At 41.0% G+C, this 17,325-nt stretch overlaps 1 protein-coding gene across 2 annotated transcripts in view; it reads left to right on the forward strand.

The window, feature by feature from the left end:
• Positions 1-17,219, forward strand: part of kat6b (K(lysine) acetyltransferase 6B) — a 32,410-nt gene extending 15,191 nt beyond the window's left edge. For both annotated transcript variants that reach the window (XM_060872667.1, XM_060872666.1), the window contains exons 3-17: positions 2,918-3,026; positions 3,791-3,906; positions 4,009-4,090; positions 4,649-4,781; positions 5,105-6,033; positions 6,315-6,436; positions 6,521-6,627; positions 6,717-6,858; positions 7,450-7,611; positions 7,909-8,002; positions 8,681-8,912; positions 9,127-9,286; positions 10,022-10,243; positions 12,895-13,186; positions 13,295-17,219. In XM_060872667.1, the coding sequence (XP_060728650.1) occupies positions 2,918-3,026; positions 3,791-3,906; positions 4,009-4,090; positions 4,649-4,781; positions 5,105-6,033; positions 6,315-6,436; positions 6,521-6,627; positions 6,717-6,858; positions 7,450-7,611; positions 7,909-8,002; positions 8,681-8,912; positions 9,127-9,286; positions 10,022-10,243; positions 12,895-13,186; positions 13,295-15,957 (5,565 nt within the window). In that variant the 3' untranslated portion in view covers positions 15,958-17,219. The remainder of the gene's footprint in view (positions 1-2,917; positions 3,027-3,790; positions 3,907-4,008; positions 4,091-4,648; positions 4,782-5,104; positions 6,034-6,314; positions 6,437-6,520; positions 6,628-6,716; positions 6,859-7,449; positions 7,612-7,908; positions 8,003-8,680; positions 8,913-9,126; positions 9,287-10,021; positions 10,244-12,894; positions 13,187-13,294) is intronic.
• The last annotated feature ends 106 nt before the right edge of the window (positions 17,220-17,325 follow it).

Below are 17,325 nucleotides of genomic sequence, written 5' to 3' on the forward strand. Positions count from 1 at the left end.
ATTTATTTAAAGGAAAGGTTTCTAACTTTGTTCAGACCATTCCTCACAACAGCTACCATCTTACTGCTCAAATGCTTTTTGTTGGGAAGATCGAGTATAAAGTAAAGCTAATATTAAACACTGTTGCCTTTTGTGTGGTAGCATTGCTTGAAATGGCTTCTAGCTGGAACCGCTACAAAAACCTGGGTTCATGCGGTATTTAGTTAGCAGTTTATGACCGTACTCTAAACAGCATAAGAACTGTACATCAGCTGGTAGCAGCATGTGCTCAGGTATTTAAAATACAGTTATGAAGGATAGAATGTTGGCTTACCCAACTTCATGATGTTTAGTTTCACACATCAATACTGGTGTATAATTCCCTAACCCAGAGTGAAAGGTACACTTGAAACGTGTAAGCTGGTCTAATGTAAAATGAGATTACAGGGTCAGGTGTCAGACTGGATTAGATGCTGTGACACTAATAGGCATTTACACACATCCTTCATAGTAACCAGTGTCGTGTCGTCTTTTTTTTGTTTCTTCATTTATATTGATTGTGGTGGCTGATGAGACTATTTGTGTATATTCTTTGGAATGGTTTATTTTCCCTTTCCTGTATCCCATCCCATCCTAGCTGTTTATCTTTTTAGGCCAAGAATAACCATCTTAATTTGGTGGTTTATCCTTTCAGTGTGCTTGTGCTTGCCTTTTCCCCCCTCTTATGTTGGTGGTTCTGGGCTTTGTCTAGGGAAAGTTTTTTGCATTGCACAAATGGCACCCAAAGCAGGCTGCTTTTACACACTGTGTGAAATTTAAATGGTGCGAGGTACAGTACAAATCTAGTGAAAGACGCAGGTTAAAGAACATGACTCTTTAGAGTCGCCATAGTAGGTATTTTTGTGTAGGTAAATCTGTGTAGATCACTGTAATCTGGTGCTGTTTAAACACAGTGAGTAGTGAAGAAGTGTATGGGGTGTGGGACCTTTTTATTGACTGACCTCTTTTCATATATTGTCTTTTAGAAATTGAACAGCTTTGTAAAATGCTATTTGTTGTAGTAGCTAATCTTAACAAAGGAAATATTCCAGCTTTTCTGACCATGATTTCAATGTTTGTTTTTGTTTTTTCTTTATACTCTCAAGTATCATTACCTCCAAGTATCATCATATATGATGTGCTTAGTGAGTTTATTTTGTGTGTATTGTGATTGTGTTAGCCCATGGGGAGAGAGAAGCTTTTATATCCATGAATAACGATTAATTTTTGTTGACTAATCACCCTTCATTTGTATGAAGTAGGCCATGTCCCATTGACTCAGCATTGATTACATCTCTTCAACAGTCACTTGAATGAAAACCAGCCTGGTTATTCATAACCCATCTGAAAATGGATGATCTGCCAGGTTTATTAATAGATCTCTAAGGGGGTTGGTTGCCTGTTGCATAAAACAATTAGGCTTGCATTACTCTCTACAGATCTCTCACCAGAACACAGTTGATATTAATAGGCTAAATACTGCACAGCAGGAAGCTGAGGCTGCCTGGATCTCCAGAGATGGCAGCCGCGTGTTGGACTTGGTGGTGTGTAATTCTGATGCCCGTTCAGGATCTCATTTATAGTTCCCCGTTGGATCAGCCTGCCTCTTGCAGAAAAGACTTCTGAAAAAGAACGGACCTAAATGTTTGCTGTCAACTTCTGACACTTTTCTCAGGAGATGTTTCTCGAGGCAGAATGGGAGGAGAAACATCTCCCCAGGATATTCTTTTATTTCTAGTGTAGTAGATGGATAAAGAGTTTGAGGCTGTGTGCATGGTGTGGTTTTGTCTTGGAGGTGCTGTGCGTAATTTAAGAGCGAGAGGAGTTAACACATTATACTTTCCCCCCTCTGAATTGTGTATGTGACCCTTAAGCACAATATTAAACGGTGCCTTTTATAGCAGACAGTAATCTACTAACTAGACTACATATATTATTTACTACATTTTTATATCCTTATTCTATTTTCTGTCTTTATTCTGTCTAGGATAGTCGTCATACATAATTTCATCGTACTTGAGTATAATGGACAAAGTTTGATTCTGATTGACATGTAATGTAATGAAGCCAGTTGACTTCCAGAGAGCACAATGCACTTTGTTTAGAATATAAACACTACCTCAAGTCACCTGTTCTAGCTATCTAGTGTACAGCTTTTTAACACTGTTCGATGAGAGAAATCTTGTTGCCCGACAACTGCTCGCACAGCATGACTCGTTCTGTCAAGACGACTGTGAAAATCAACACAAAGATGCTCACGCTGTACGATGCCTCGGTTGGCTGTATAAAATCTATGATGCCTTACATGGGTGTGCATATTACTCCAGTCTCTCAAAGCTTATTATATCACTATTTATATTATTGTCAGACTACAAATACTGACAAACAAGCAACACAGCGTTTTTTTTGTTGTTGTTTTTTTTTTGTTTGTTTGTTTTAAGTGCTTAAAAAAACACAACCCAAAAAGTGTCGGATGTTACTGCTTAGTTGGTTTCATCACCTGGGTGTTTTTGACATCTTTATATCTCTGTGAAATGACTGCTCATCTTTAGATTGTTTAAAGTGCCATTGCAGGCAGAAATCGAAAATGTCTTTTAATGTACCATAAACATCATTGTAGGGTTATTATTCATTGTCTTCATACGTATAGCTCAGCTCAATAAACCAGAAATATAGTAGCCGGTCGATTTAGAGGCGTGAGACATAAATGTGCTTCAGCTTAGACATCTAACATTCTCAGCATCTTCCAGAGCTCATTTGACATTGCTTTATCAGATGTACATTTTCTGAAAAGTGTGTGTGTGTATGTAAATGTACAGCTTGCATAATTTCCTGGAGCTTTTGAAATGTGAAAAAGAACCCAGAATAAATGTTGATTTGTGTTTCTCCTTGTCTCTAGCCTCGTGTCGACCCAATACCTATATGCAGCTTCTGTTTGGGTACGAAGGAGTCTAATCGAGATAAGACACCAGAAGAACTGCTGTCATGCGCAGACTGTGGGAGCAGTGGTAAGACCTTTTTAATAGGTTTTGCATTTCTATACGCAGTGAAAGTGATCTTTTGCTGCCATTACTGATGGATCAGGAAACACTTTGGGAGTTAACATGTTTTTCCATACCATTATAGATTGCATGCCTTTTCTTATGCTCAGTATTGCCAAGTTGCTGTCTGATAAACTACCTGCTCTTTTTGTGTAGTAATTTGCATTGAGCAGTAATTTTTAAAAAGCCTTGAGGACTTATGCTCCTTTTGACATTTTTATGGCTCTGTTTGACAGAGCATCATGGGAGGTTTTCACTAAATGTTCATGAACATACAGAAAATACATTCTTACTGTAAAACACAGTTGGTCTGCAGGCCTTGAGATTGAGGCAGACATGCCTTTACATGACTGTAATGGATTGCTATTACGTCGTGTGTGCACAATGTTTCTGCCTCGTTAAGATCAAATTATCTTTAATTACCTACTCAGAATAGTTTGATAATGTTGTGCATTTGCACACCAGTCTTGCCAAGCCTTCACACATCTCTGCACTGTTTATTCATGTGCAAATATTTAAGGTCACGTTACCTTCTGTCACTGATTGACCTGGGCTGTTTCAGGTTTGGACTAGATTCATTTTGACATGACCTTTTGGGGACGTTAAATGTATTGAAGTGCATGACGCTGTTCTTCTCTTTTTTAGGCCTTTTGACAAAGTCTCCTTTGTAATTAAGAGTTCATTAAATGTAGGCTACTTACACCGAAGTGCTTGTGTCTTTCTTCCCAAAGGCCATCCGTCTTGTCTGAAGTTTTCAGCCAATTTGACTGCAAATGTCAAGGCCTTACGATGGCAATGCATCGAATGTAAAACGTGCAGTTCCTGTCAAGTTCAGGGGAAAAATGCTGTAAGTGTGTTTTGTTCTCATTTGTGCAAGTGCAATTGTTAGTATTTCTTCGGTGTAAATAAATCACCACTTTCTTTAGCTTGAGCTTATTTGTGATTGTAGGATGAAATGCTGTTCTGTGACTCCTGTGATCGGGGATTTCATATGGAGTGCTGTGATCCACCGCTCTCCAGAATGCCAAAAGGTACGAGAAGCTTTTCTCACAAATTTCTTGTTTTGTATTAAGTACAAAGTGTCAACACACCAATCATGCCTGATATGAGTTCTGTACTCGCACAGCTATATTCTGTTATTTTATCAAGTTAATTCACTTTCAAGCTATAAAGAGTTTTAAGAGACCGTTTACACACAGATTTCTGACTGAATAAGATGGAAATGTGCCCTTCCTTATGTAGCTTTTCCCCTTCTTTTCTTCCCACATAGTGCTAACAATTTTGTCAGTGTAGTTTCAGGCAGACTGTTTCATATTAATGAGAAGCTGGCTGTATATAAAAATATTTTTATTGTTCTACTTATTGGCTTCCTCAGAAAAAGAAATGAATCCATGGGTAGCAGTGGTCTTGTGTGGTTTTATTTATTTATTTATTTTTTGTTTTGTTTTTTCCCTCTTTTCTTTTCCCCCAAGAATTGTTTCCGTAATTTTTATGATCTTTAACTAAAATGTCTGTTCTCTCTATTTTCCTCCTTTTGTCTTACTCCCTCCTGTGTTTTTGTTGTTTTTTTCCCCCTGGATTTCCCCAAGGAATGTGGATCTGCCAAGTATGCAGGCCAAAGGAGCAGGAGGAAAAACGACTGCTGCACAAAACAGCAGCGCAGATCAGGAGGCGATATGCAAAACCAGGAAGGCCGAGGAAAAATCTTGTACATCAAATAATGTATGATAAAATATTTCACACGCTTTGCTTTTCTTTTGTTCTTAGTTTGATGCTTAGCGTCATAACTTGGGTTAACAGTGTACTTTTAGCCAAGGGCATTTTATTCTGTTCTATTTTTAACAGTGGTGTGAGCACTGAGCCTCAGAGGGTATGCTAACAGTTGTACTTAAAGCACTCAGTTTTTAGCAGTAGTACTATGTAGAGCTTTGGTTATCATAGTGGGGTCGAGGGACTGTGTGTGTGTGTCTGTTTTTAGGCATCATTTATTTGCTGTACTTGCCATGTACTTTGGCATTGTTTTTACTCTGTTTTATCTCTTGCAGGCCTGACAGTGGTGCTGCACGAACCCTTGAGCTGTGTGAGAGAGAGGAACATAGTTGGGGTCCTAAGAGTTCAGCCTGCACTTCACCCACATCCAGCACCTTCTCATACTGCACAGACATGCAGGGCCACTTGAGCCTCGGCATTCCCCTTGCATCGACCCCAGCTTCTCTCACTTCCTCGCCCACACTGCCTCCATACAACAAGAAAACCAAAAGTCTCATCGATGGCCTCTCAAGATTTTTCACGCCTTCTCCACTGGGCCGACGCATGCGTGCTGACACATCCACGTCTTCTGAACCACATAGGCCTAAGAAACGGACTTACCGGAAACGCCTGTGCGACCCTCGTTCCATCTCAGCAGTGACGGGCACCAGCCAAAGGATAACTGCCCTATGTAATGCTCTCACAACCCCCTGCTCTTTATCAGGACACAGCCCAACATCACTGAATCCCAGTCAGTCTGATTCTCCTCAGAGCTCCTCGTCCCAGTCGAGTGGCCCATCACTCAGCAGTCTTGCAAGCAGCAGCCAGCTGAAGGGACTATTTGATGGACTGTCTCATATCTACGCTACTCAGGGACAGTCCCGGCAGAAGGGACTGCCCAGCTATGCACCACCTAAACGAGGCCAATGCACCCGGGACGCTTCCTCCTCACCCACAACGCCTTTGCAACTCCATGGTAATAAGCCCATTGAAGGGTTCAGTAGCAAACTATCATCAGTATCCTGCTCAGACTCTGGCTGGCCACCTAAGCGAGGAAGGCCTTTTAAGACAGCACTTCATTTTAAGCGAGCCCCCTTCCTGAAGAAGCACAGGCTGTTGGGCAGGTTTAGGTTTAAGGCATCCCCTCAGAAGGGCAGCCCCACACCAGGGAGGAACAGCCTGACACATGGAAGAAACCATAGCACATGGTCTGACCAAAATCATGGTGAGTAGTTGGTCTTGGCTAACCAGCTTTAATGCGCTCTTTTAAATTCAAAAACCCATTGTAGATATTCTTTGATGGATATTTTGCCTTTTTTTAGTTTCTAAAACCATTTAAAAAACAAGTACACAAACACTGTTCAGTCACTAAGAGGTTCATATGTTGCATGTCTGCTTCACCTGCTTTACAAAACATCATGTTCTAAATCAAATGCTTTACAAAACATCATGCTGGTATTTATTTTTATTTAATTATTTTCTTGCTACCTTATGAAACTATTACAGTCTTAAATTCATTGAGATGCCTAAAAAGAGAAGTTCAGGAAACAAGGTTGCCTTCGTCCAGTGAGAAAGTAAACGAAGAGGACATTAAGATGTTCAAGCGTACCCAGGAGCTCTCCTCAAAGGTGAAGTGAGGAAAACTGTGTTAAAAACAAACTTGTTAACATGTCATAAGCACATATTTAATTATTGTCTTAACTCAATCGCAGAGGACTGTGCTTGTAAGCGGTGGCGATCATGGACCTTCACTCATAGAGTTAGGAAAATATGAAATACAGACATGGTACTCTTCACCGTATCCTCCAGAATTCTCAAGGTAATTATTCTCTTCTGTCTATTAAATGAACAACATTCCAACAGCGAGGAATCTGCATTACCTAAATATAGTTTTCATCTCTTCCTCAGATTGCAAAAGCTCTATCTCTGCGAGTTCTGTCTGAAGTACATGAAAAGCCCGGACATTCTGCAAAGGCATTCAAAGAAGTGTGGCTGGTTTCACCCGCCAGCTAATGAGATCTACAGAAAAGATAACCTTTCAGTGTTTGAGGTCAGTTGAGCATCTGCAGTGTTCTATTCAGTCTCCTAAGATTACGCATCTTAATTTAATCAAATCTTCATTAGCAGTGCTGCATAGAGTGTCATATTCATAAATGAAGGGCATTGATCTTCAGGCAGCCCCATTTTCCAAGAGCCTGGATGGCAACTTTGTCCGAATGCATTAACTAATTTTGGTTAACATTTTCTGTTAATCAACCAGGCGCATTTGAAGCACTTAGAAAGCTCTTTAAATATGGACTTAATTTAAAGATCGTCTGTAATCACCATGAATTACACTGGAATATTTGCTGTTTTGTTTTCCAGATGTTGGGAATGTAAAATCTCTGAAGCATCTAAGCATTAAAAGCCTTTTAATTCTGCTGTTTCTCTTTTGATGTACAGTATATTAACCCAGTGTGAGAAATCTGACAGCAAAGTTCTAAACAAAACGTAAATCTTTTAATAAAGCAGATTCGATGATTACAACACAGTCTTTTGGATCCCAAAATATGATGCCTATTTTCTTATTTAAACCTAAATCTAATTGCTGTGCAACATGTAAAAGTTTCATTCATTGAACTTTTTTTTTCTTCCTCTTTAGGTTGATGGAAATGTAAGCAAAATTTTCTGCCAAAACCTCTGTCTGCTTGCGAAGCTTTTTCTTGACCACAAAACGCTATACTATGATGTGGAGCCTTTCCTTTTCTATGTTTTAACACAAAACGATGAAAAAGGTTGCCATCTTATCGGATACTTCTCAAAGGTACTAGAACATTTGTTTTTTGCTATTTATGAAAATCTTGCTGTGGTTATTGACACAAAGATTGCACTACTGGTGACACCCAAAGCCTTGCTGAGGTTTTGTGTTTTTGTATTTTTATTTATTTTTATGCCAGGCTGTGCCCTGACCAGTATTGTACATCCATGTTTTTCTGAATTTGAAAACAGAGGCTTTCTCTCTGCATGTTTAGTTTGGTTTGGTCGAGGACCGCGGCAGGTGCAGTGAATTGCCTGCGTTGGCAGTGCACTGACATACACTATCTATTTCTTTCTCCCTCAGGAAAAGCTTTGCCAGCAGAAGTACAATGTCTCCTGCATAATGATCATGCCCCAGTACCAAAGGCAAGGATTTGGGAGGTTCCTCATTGATTTCAGTAAGTTTTGTTTCAGTTTTTTTTTTGGGAAATTTTGTCTCTTACGAGTTACCATGAACTATCATAGCTGCTGCGTGCACAAAGGCTGTATTTGAATATGTAAAAAATGATAAACACCGTTTCCCATCAAACATTTGATTAATGGTTTGGGTTGTTGCTCTTTTAGATTTGCAAGCTGTAAATTTCAGTAAGTGGTTATTTGTTACTAATCTGTTTCGTGCCATGTCCCTTTACAATTGTTCCATGGTGGATAAAGGATGAAACCGAGGTGTGAGCGCTCTGTGCTTCTTTTCTGAGAGCTCCTCCCAGGTGGCTGCATTAATGAAGTTGATGGCTGCTAATGAAGGAGTACCACATGAGGGCAGCTCTCTGTCTAATCATGGCTAAAGCAGCTCTTTAATCAGGCTCATCTCTCTTTGTTTAGTCACCACAGCATGATTCAGGGGAGCTCGCTGCTCTCTGCAGGCGAGCATTGTGTCCAGCGCCTCACAGCATGCATCAGTGCCTTTTAAACTTGTATATAAGAGGTTTTGGGGAGAAACAGAGGTCTCTGTATGCCTATGAGAGATGTTTCCACAGAAGAAGCCACATGTCTTGTTTATAGTGTCAAACTAATATTGACTTCAGATTTCCTGACATTTCACTTTTTTCTAAATCTTTCGCCCTATTTCTTGCCAGGTTACTTACTCTCCAGGAGGGAAGGCCAGGCCGGGTCCCCGGAGAAGCCTCTATCAGATCTGGGTCGTCTGTCCTACTTGGCGTATTGGAAAAGTGTCATACTGGAGTACCTGCACAATCACCCGGATAAGAGTGTGAGCATCAAGGGAATGAGCAAAGCCACAGGCATGTGTCCACATGACATTGCCACCACACTCCAGCAGCTCAACATGATTGATGTGCAGGATGGCAGGTAGGTTTGCCTCCCTTTCTGTCTTATTTATACATAGTTTTTGACAGGCTTTTCTCTAATCTATAGACCAAGTCATTTTAACACACAAGCTACTCAGATTATCTGGAGCCTCTGCTTATTATAGCTGTACTTGCCCGTGTGTTTTGATTGTATAGAATTTTCTCCCTGGTCATGGTTTCTCACGCTCTTTTTTTCTTTGTTGTACTTTTTATAGATTTGTCATCATTCGAAAGCATCAGACGATTCAAAAGCACATGTCAAGGCTTAGAGAGAAACCACGTATTTACGAGGTTGATCCTGACCGTCTCGTCTGGACTCCTGCTAGATCAGTCTACCGAAAACCTTCAGAGAGCCACCATAGAAAAGGAGCAGAGGTAGAGATCAGCTTCATTGCGTTTTTGTTTTTATGAATATCTCTATTATTATTTTAAACACAGTTATTATTGGTGGTGTCACATTAACTGCTAGCAATGTAGTTTTTCCACAAAGAACCGATACTTTGGTGGTTTGGACTATGTTTTGTCTGGCTTGGCTTAACAGAGTTTTATTTAAACACCCCATGCTGAACCAGGGTATAAAATTTACCTGTTATAACAAGCCAAACTTGGACAGGGACATATTTTGGTCCATGAGCCAAACCACGAGCTGTTGCCTGTTTCCAGGGTGGTCAGCTATAACTGTGTGGTCTGTGGACTTTTGACTTTATTCTTTGATGGTTCACTAACCTTGCCTTAAATCCATTATAGTGGTACAGCTACACATTGTTCTATAGCTTTCTCATGTCATGATTAGAAATTTGCTGATAGCTGTTGGTCACTCATGCTGCTCTGCATTATAAGTTTCCACTAGCGTTTGGAGAGTTCACAGATGACTGCTAAGCAGTTTGCTGGCTGACTCAGATAGAGCTCTACATTAACATCACTGTTCTATGAAAGTAATTTTTTCAGAGTTAGTTAAAAAATAACCTATCAAATCACTGACTTATCAGAAGGTGGTATACTCTTTTGTAAAAAAGTTACTTCTGCAAAAAAGCTTCATTATTCTATATGACTACAATTAGAACAAACTGGCTAATGTACATCCCTATTTTTTCTTCTTATGAACACCAGAATGCAAATCTTGCAATATGTGGTGAATCATCTACTGAGAAGCGAGCACGAATGATGAGCAGCAGGATACCTCCTCTAACCAAGAGTAACAGCTACACCAGACGGAACCCAGAGCAAATGCTTGCTACCACAATTGAAAAGGACTTGGACGTCAGCGAGGATAGCAGCAGTGATGACAATATTTCAGTCCGATCACAGTCTACACCAGGGCTCAAGCGAAAGGTAAGCTTTCAACAATGGGGAATCCCTGTTAATGTCTTCCAGCTGATGCACTTCAGCAGTCTCTGCTTTTTATGGTGTACACCAGCTGCAGCATTGACTAGGCACCAATGCCTCATATGCTTGGGCATAAATATTTCCTTTGAATAGATTCTCTTGGAATGAGAAGTATTCATGTCGTCTGTTTATTTAGGAAATATTCCTTTCATTTTTTTTGTGTCAGTCTAGTTTTCCGTTCAGTTGTGTTTAGACAATATGAAATTTTAGATCAGTGTGCGCGTGTGAATCAAGTAAACGTGTCCTCATTAAAACAAAACGCTGCTTTTTATGAAATGTTGAGATATTTGCAGTAGGATTAGCAAACCCCAGAATGTCTCCTAAAGAGTCAGCCAAGTCCAGTAAAGAATAGGTTGTGAGGGACTTGTGGTCAGCTAGGTCCTGCTTGCTCTCATTTGAGGTTTTATGCTGGCATAGCTGTCCAATTGAATGGCTTGTGGCTCAGATACTGTGGTCTGAATGATGGAACTTTGCATTTGGATCATGAGGCATGCCATTCAGAATGTGGTTACATTTCCCTATGTTTAGTATCATCCTTAACTTCATCCTCCTCATCCAAACCTCTATTTTTTGGTTTTGAGTGCACTAGGGTCAAAATGGGGGGAAAAACTCTGTGCCTCTTGTGAACTGTTATGTCTGTTGAGCTTTATCTCTTCATAACTTGTATACCTATTTTTCATATTTAACATTTATTTTAACATATTTAACAATTTTTCAGTGAACAGTGTTAAATGTGTCTTGTGATTTAATCTCTCATGTCAGTTGACCACATTATATGTGTACTGGGACTGGCAGTGTATAATCATCAGCACCTAAAAGCTAAAAGACCAAGCTACTTTTGCACTGCCAAGCACACTGATGGTTGATTTTCTTATTTGTTGGTTGCTTTTTCAGTGTATGTTTTAGCCACCCACAGTCTTATCTCATGACTGCTTCTTATCATTATGGTAATTACTATATACAGTAAATGGATCTGAGTATGTTTTCTCATAGATGTAGTTTATTTATGGCGATATAATATTAAATCTATGCCATTTATCGTATTTCTCACCAAGAATGGTTGAATTAACACTGATTCCCTGCAAAAACTATTGCCTGAGGCTAATTTTGAATTTTGCAAAGATGGTCTTGATGTTGGATCTGGAAGGAGCCTTGTTTGACTTTGGCAGTCATCAAGAAACACAGTTAAAGAAACTGTTATTATACCATTGAATGCTAATATGCCATTAAAGCCATGATGTCAAGATTTATCTAATAGTCTAAATGATTGATATTAAATAGGAACACGCATGCACTCACCGGCCACTTTATTAGGTATTACTAGTACCGCTGTGGTCTTCTGCTGCTGTAGCCCATCCGCATCAAGGTTCGACGTGTTGTGTGTTCAGAGATGTTCTTCTGCATACCTCGGTTGTAACGAGTGGTTATTTGAGTTACTGTTGCCTTTCAATCAGCTCGAACCAGTCTGGCCATTCTCCTCTGACCTCTGGCATCAACAAGGCATTTGCACCCACAGAACTGCCGCTCACTGGATATTTTCTCTCTCTTTCGGACCATTCTCTGTAAACCCTAGAGATGGTTGTGCGTGAAAATCCCAGTAGATCAGCAGTTTCTGAAATACTCAGACCAGCCCGTCTGGCACCAACAACCATGCCACGTTCAAAGTCACTTAAATCACCTTTCTTCCCCATTCTGACGCTCGGTTTGAACTGCAGCAGATCGTCTTGACCATGTCTACATGCCTAAATGCATTGAGTTGCTGCCATGTGATTGGCTGATTTAGAAATTTGCGTTAACGAGCAGTTGGACAGGTGTACCTAATAAAGTGGCCGGTGAGTGTATATCTTCAGGCTTGAGCTTGAAATGCAGGTCTGTCTGAAATGTTATCAAAATGCAAAAAGTTTAACTACATGTGCACTGTTAAATATATTTGGCCCATTTGCCATGTAGTCTAGCTGCAAGCTGTGTTATGGGGTTTCCTTTATAAAGATATATTTAACTTCTCTACAGGTTAATGTGCAATGTCTCTGCAATAATGCAAGATTCATTCAAGGCAAATAGAGTGTAAAGATTTTCCAATTTTTGGAGGATTTTAAAACTTTCCTACAATGCTAACGTTAGTGTGGATTAGGAATGACTGTTTTTAAACTTGAACTCTTAACAGTGTGTGCCCACGCTCCTGCTGAGCAGTGACTAAATTTGTCTGCAACTCCCATTTTACTTGGGTTTTTACTTTACTTCCTTCTCTTTCAGCCAAGGGCTGCTCTTCATTTTTGTGGTTTTTGAAAGCTGTACAAAATGCTTCTCAGCCATTGACAGTGAGAGTAAAGCTTTTATTGACTAAGTATGAACTCCATATGAACAGTGAGTTTAGCTGTTTGACTTTTTTCTTTTTTTTCTCTTTTTTTTCTTTTTTTTTTCTTCTTCTCAGCAGGTTAGTGGTCACTGAAGACATTCCGTAATAATTATTAATAATTTTATTAATAAATTCCGGTTAAACAGCAATGTGTGTCACTGTCCACAGCTGAGATATTGATGTAAAGTCTGAAAAATAAACAAGGCCCTGATACTGGATTTATTTATTTATTTTTAAACAGAGAGCAGGCCCTCTGCGGAGAAGAAGAGGCAGGAGGAGAGTGCGCATCAACAGTAGCGTCACCACAGAAACAATATCTGAGAGAACAGAGGTGCTGGATGAGCCATTTGAAAACTCTGATGTGGAGAGCCCGAGGCCACAGCTACGCCATTCTGTCAGGAGGGAAGGAAGTGAGGAAGAGGAGGAGGAAGAGAGCAGTGTAAGAACAGTTGTGCGTAGACCTGGTAGACCAAGAAAGAAGGAAAGACAAAATGACAATCATTCAAATCAACAAGAAGAGGAGCAAGTTGAAGGTAATTGTATGCATTTTTAGGTTTGATTGAAATTATACTATAAATAATGCTTTCTTGATTTATGTAGGCCATACTCTGACTCACCCTTGCCATATTTTGTCTACCCAGATGCTGTGAAAAAGGACAATCCTCGGCCTCTTAAGCGGAAAAAAGGCTGGCCTAAAGGAGTGAAGCGAGGGCCTCCTAAATGGAGGCTGAAGAAAGAGAGAAAAATGGGATTTAAGCTCAACCTCTACACACCACCTGAGACACCCATGGTCAGTATGGAGCAGGAACCAGAGGAAGAGCAGGTGGACAGTCCTGTTTCTGTTCCTGAAGGCTCAGAGTCTGTTTTTCTAAATGAATCAGAGTATGTAAAGCCCGAGCTGCACTCCGACACCCTGATCACTGAGTCAGAGGAACCCCGTGAAGAACACAAGGACGACGAGCCTACAGATAAACCTGATTCTGTGGCTGTTTCTCCCTGTGATGCAGTGAACCAGGAAAGTACGTCGGGTTCTATGAACTGTGATGAACAATCCCCTGAAAGTACAGAACAAGAAAGAAGCCAGGAGCCAAATGAGGAGCATAAATGCAGTGAGCCCCAGGCCCCTGGTGAGCAGGAAGAAGAGGAAGAGGAGGAGGATGAACTAGAAACTTCTCATGTGGAGGATCATGATGCAGATGATGAAGATGATGGCCATGTGGATTCTAGTGAGGTCAGGAAGGAGGATCCTACACCAGTACTGGAGAAAGAGCCTTCAGATAACACTGATCCCAAGCCAAACTCTTGCAGTGAAGAGAAGGAACAGGATCCTCCTGTGCAGTCTTCTGGAGAGCTGGTTTCAGACAATGGATTAGTTAGTATGGACACACAGGAGAACCCCGTAGACTCTGACCATCAGCCTGACACTGAATCAGATGAGGAGGAAGAGGAAGAAGAGGAGCACAGTCAAAATGTTGACCAAAAAGATGCTGGTCCTTTGACACCTGCAATAAAAGAGGACCACAGTATTTGTCCAGAGATCGACATGGAAACTGCCCAAGCAGTTCAGTCCCTAACGCAGGAGACTGAGCAAGAGAGGCATTTCCAAGACTGTGTAGAGACCCAGGAGGCCTGCCGCAGCCTGCAGAGGTATGTGCATGTGGACCAGAGTCCCCAAATGACTCCAATAGATGACTGCCAGCAGTCAGACCACAGCAGTCCAATGTCCTCTGTTCATTCACACCCAAGCCAATCGGTGCGATCTGTCAATAGCCCAGCTGTGTCTATTCTAGAGAACAGCTACACTCAGATTAGCCCAGACCAAGGCACGATCTCTGTGCACTCTCTTCATAATAACATGGAAACGAGTCCAATGATGGATGTCCCTTCTGTGTCTGACCACTCACAGCAGGTAGTGGATAGTGGCTTTAGTGACCTTGGAAGCATTGAAAGCACGACTGAGAATTATGAGAATCCCAGTAGCTATGACTCCACACTAGGTGGCAGCATTTGTGGTACCGGAGCCAGCACCGGTGCCTCTTCCCAGAGCAGCTGTTCCTATGGCAACCTTTCCTCCAGTGGCAGCCATGGACAGAGCAGCTGCGCTGTGTCCCAGCAGATGGCTGGCCCTGTAGTGAACAATACTGGCGCCTGCAGTATGCTACAGCAGAACAGCATGAGCTCCCCACAGGGCTGCAGCGTCAAATCTCCACAAGGCTGTGTACCAGAGAGGCAGCCTGGGCACGTGCATGGACATGGTCCTGGACATGGACATGGGCATGGACACATGCACAGTCATGGCCACCACCACAACCACCATCACCATCACCACCCACACCAACACCATCAGCATCAGCACCACCAGCAGCCTCTGTCTCACTGCTCTATGCCTGGCAGCTTTCCTCCACCCATGCAACTCCCTGACCTACCTGAGTCAAACAACCCCTCCACCAATTTGGGACTGTATGAGAGAATGGGCCAGGGTGAGTATGGGGGTGGGCACTATGCACAGCCCTCGGCTACTTTCAGCCTGGCTAAGCTCCAGCAGCTTACTAATACTCTCATGGACCATCCTCTGCCTTTTAGCCACTCTGCATCTCATCCCATCACATCTTATACCAACAACAACGGTTCATTGTCCTCACAGCTCGGCCCTCACAACCCCACGCTGATGCCTCTGTCTCAGCCTCCGCACACAGTCACAGGCGGAGGCCCTCAGACGCAGGCCACCATGACTCCACCCCCTAACATGACCCCTCCACCTATGATGGTGCAGCGCAACATGGGCACACCAAACATGAACTTGGCCTCCTCCCAAAGACTGCAGACACAAATTGCACCCAAGAATCACCACCATCATCCGGTGTCTATTCGCTCTAAATCTGCACCACTGACCCCTCACCACCAGCAGCAGATGTACGGCAGGAGTCCACAGGCTGTTACCATGCAGGCTCCAAGCAGGACACTAGCCATGGCACCTCGCATGAACATGGGTGTGAACCTCATGCCCGCTCCTGGTTACAATGTAAACTCAATGAACGTAAATATGGCACCTCTTAACGCAATGAACACGTACAGAGTGACCCAGCCCATGATGAATGGGAGTTACCATGGCAGCACAACGTATATGAACCAATCTCCACAGTACTCTATGCAGATGGGCATGATGGGTACTCAGCCTTACCCACAGCAGCCCATGCAGGCTCCTCCCCATGGCAATATGATGTACAGTCCAGCGGGTCACCACAATTACGTGAACACTGGGATGCCCAAACAACCCTTAAACGGGTCTTTTATGAGACGATAATCGCTAATGACCCCTCTCCTGCAATGTGTCAGGAAATGAAAGTCAGCTTGATGACTTGAGGTAGTTTTTGTATTTTTTATTTTTTTTCTTCAAATATTATTGTTCGCTTTTATGTTTGTTTTTTTCTTAAAAACCAGCACTTGGTAAGAATGCAAAAAAGTTGTGTTTAATGGCTAATCTTTAGCTTTTTCCCTATTTAATGGGAAGCCTTATATCATCAAAATTTAATGTAACATTTAAATATAGATTTCTTTCAACCGCATTGCAGTTTATAACTGCATTGATATTTTTTTTCCCCCCTTTTATTTTGTTTTGGACTTGCTTCATGGAACCTTTTAAATGTGCCTGCATTGTAAGCTTTTTTCAATGTACCTGTTTAACAATCGCAAGGTTATGTTTCCAAGTCTGTACTCATGCCTTCATATAATTTAAATTATTGTAAGTCTACTTTTATATATTTTTTTAAGTGTAAGGTGAAACTTAGCATGCTATAATGTCTTTGTTAGTGACAGTGCATCAAAGTAGTACTGTACAGTGTTGTGCTTAAAAGCAAGCAATTTTATATTAAATGTATGGCCTTGGTTAGGTTTCCCTCTTATGGAAGGAAAAAATGAAAATTCTATTTTTGTTGTTTCTAATACTGAAAAGATTTTAAAACATTGTCCTGTTTTTTGGGTGTTCAGCTTCAAAGGTTCTATTGCTAATTGTGTATAATTTGTTACTTTTTAACAAGTTTCTTTACCTGAGGCAGCTTTGTTTTTATACAAACTAAAGCAATTTCAGACAAAATAGAGAAGTAAATGTCAGTATTTGTACATGTAGAATTCTAAATCAATGGAAGGGAATGCAAAAAAAAAAAAATGGAAGAGGAAAAAAACTTTCACAGGGCAGTTCAGAAAATTGTCAATTTACTCCCAAAGTTGGTCTTTTATGAAATGCCTTTAAACATGCATTTTCATTCCACATGTAAATTTTTTTTATCTTTATAAAACATCTGATTTATATTTTACTGAAATGTAGAACAGTAGCCTTGTTAATAGACAAAACAGATGGCATGTATAAAGAGAAATTGTATTTGTGTCTGTTTGTATAGCTTATTTTGTAGCCTTTGTACCTGTACAGAATGGCAGTTTGATGTGAGAGGGATATCCTGACTATACTAATTAATGGAGCAACAGTCCTGTATTTATGAGTTACCTTTTTAGTCAGTCACTTAAATGCTGTACATTTTAGCAGAAAATAAATTATGAGCCACTGACAGACTTGAGCCCAACTCTGGACTGTTTGTTTCCTGTGTGCTGTTACTTCATGCTTGCATCATTTCAGACTTTTTCCAAATACGGAACAGTCGGAGGAGTCACAATTGGA

Source organism: Tachysurus vachellii, chromosome 6 (genome assembly GCF_030014155.1).
Source record: "Tachysurus vachellii isolate PV-2020 chromosome 6, HZAU_Pvac_v1, whole genome shotgun sequence".
In the NCBI taxonomy this organism is placed as follows: Eukaryota; Metazoa; Chordata; class Actinopteri; order Siluriformes; family Bagridae; genus Tachysurus; species Tachysurus vachellii.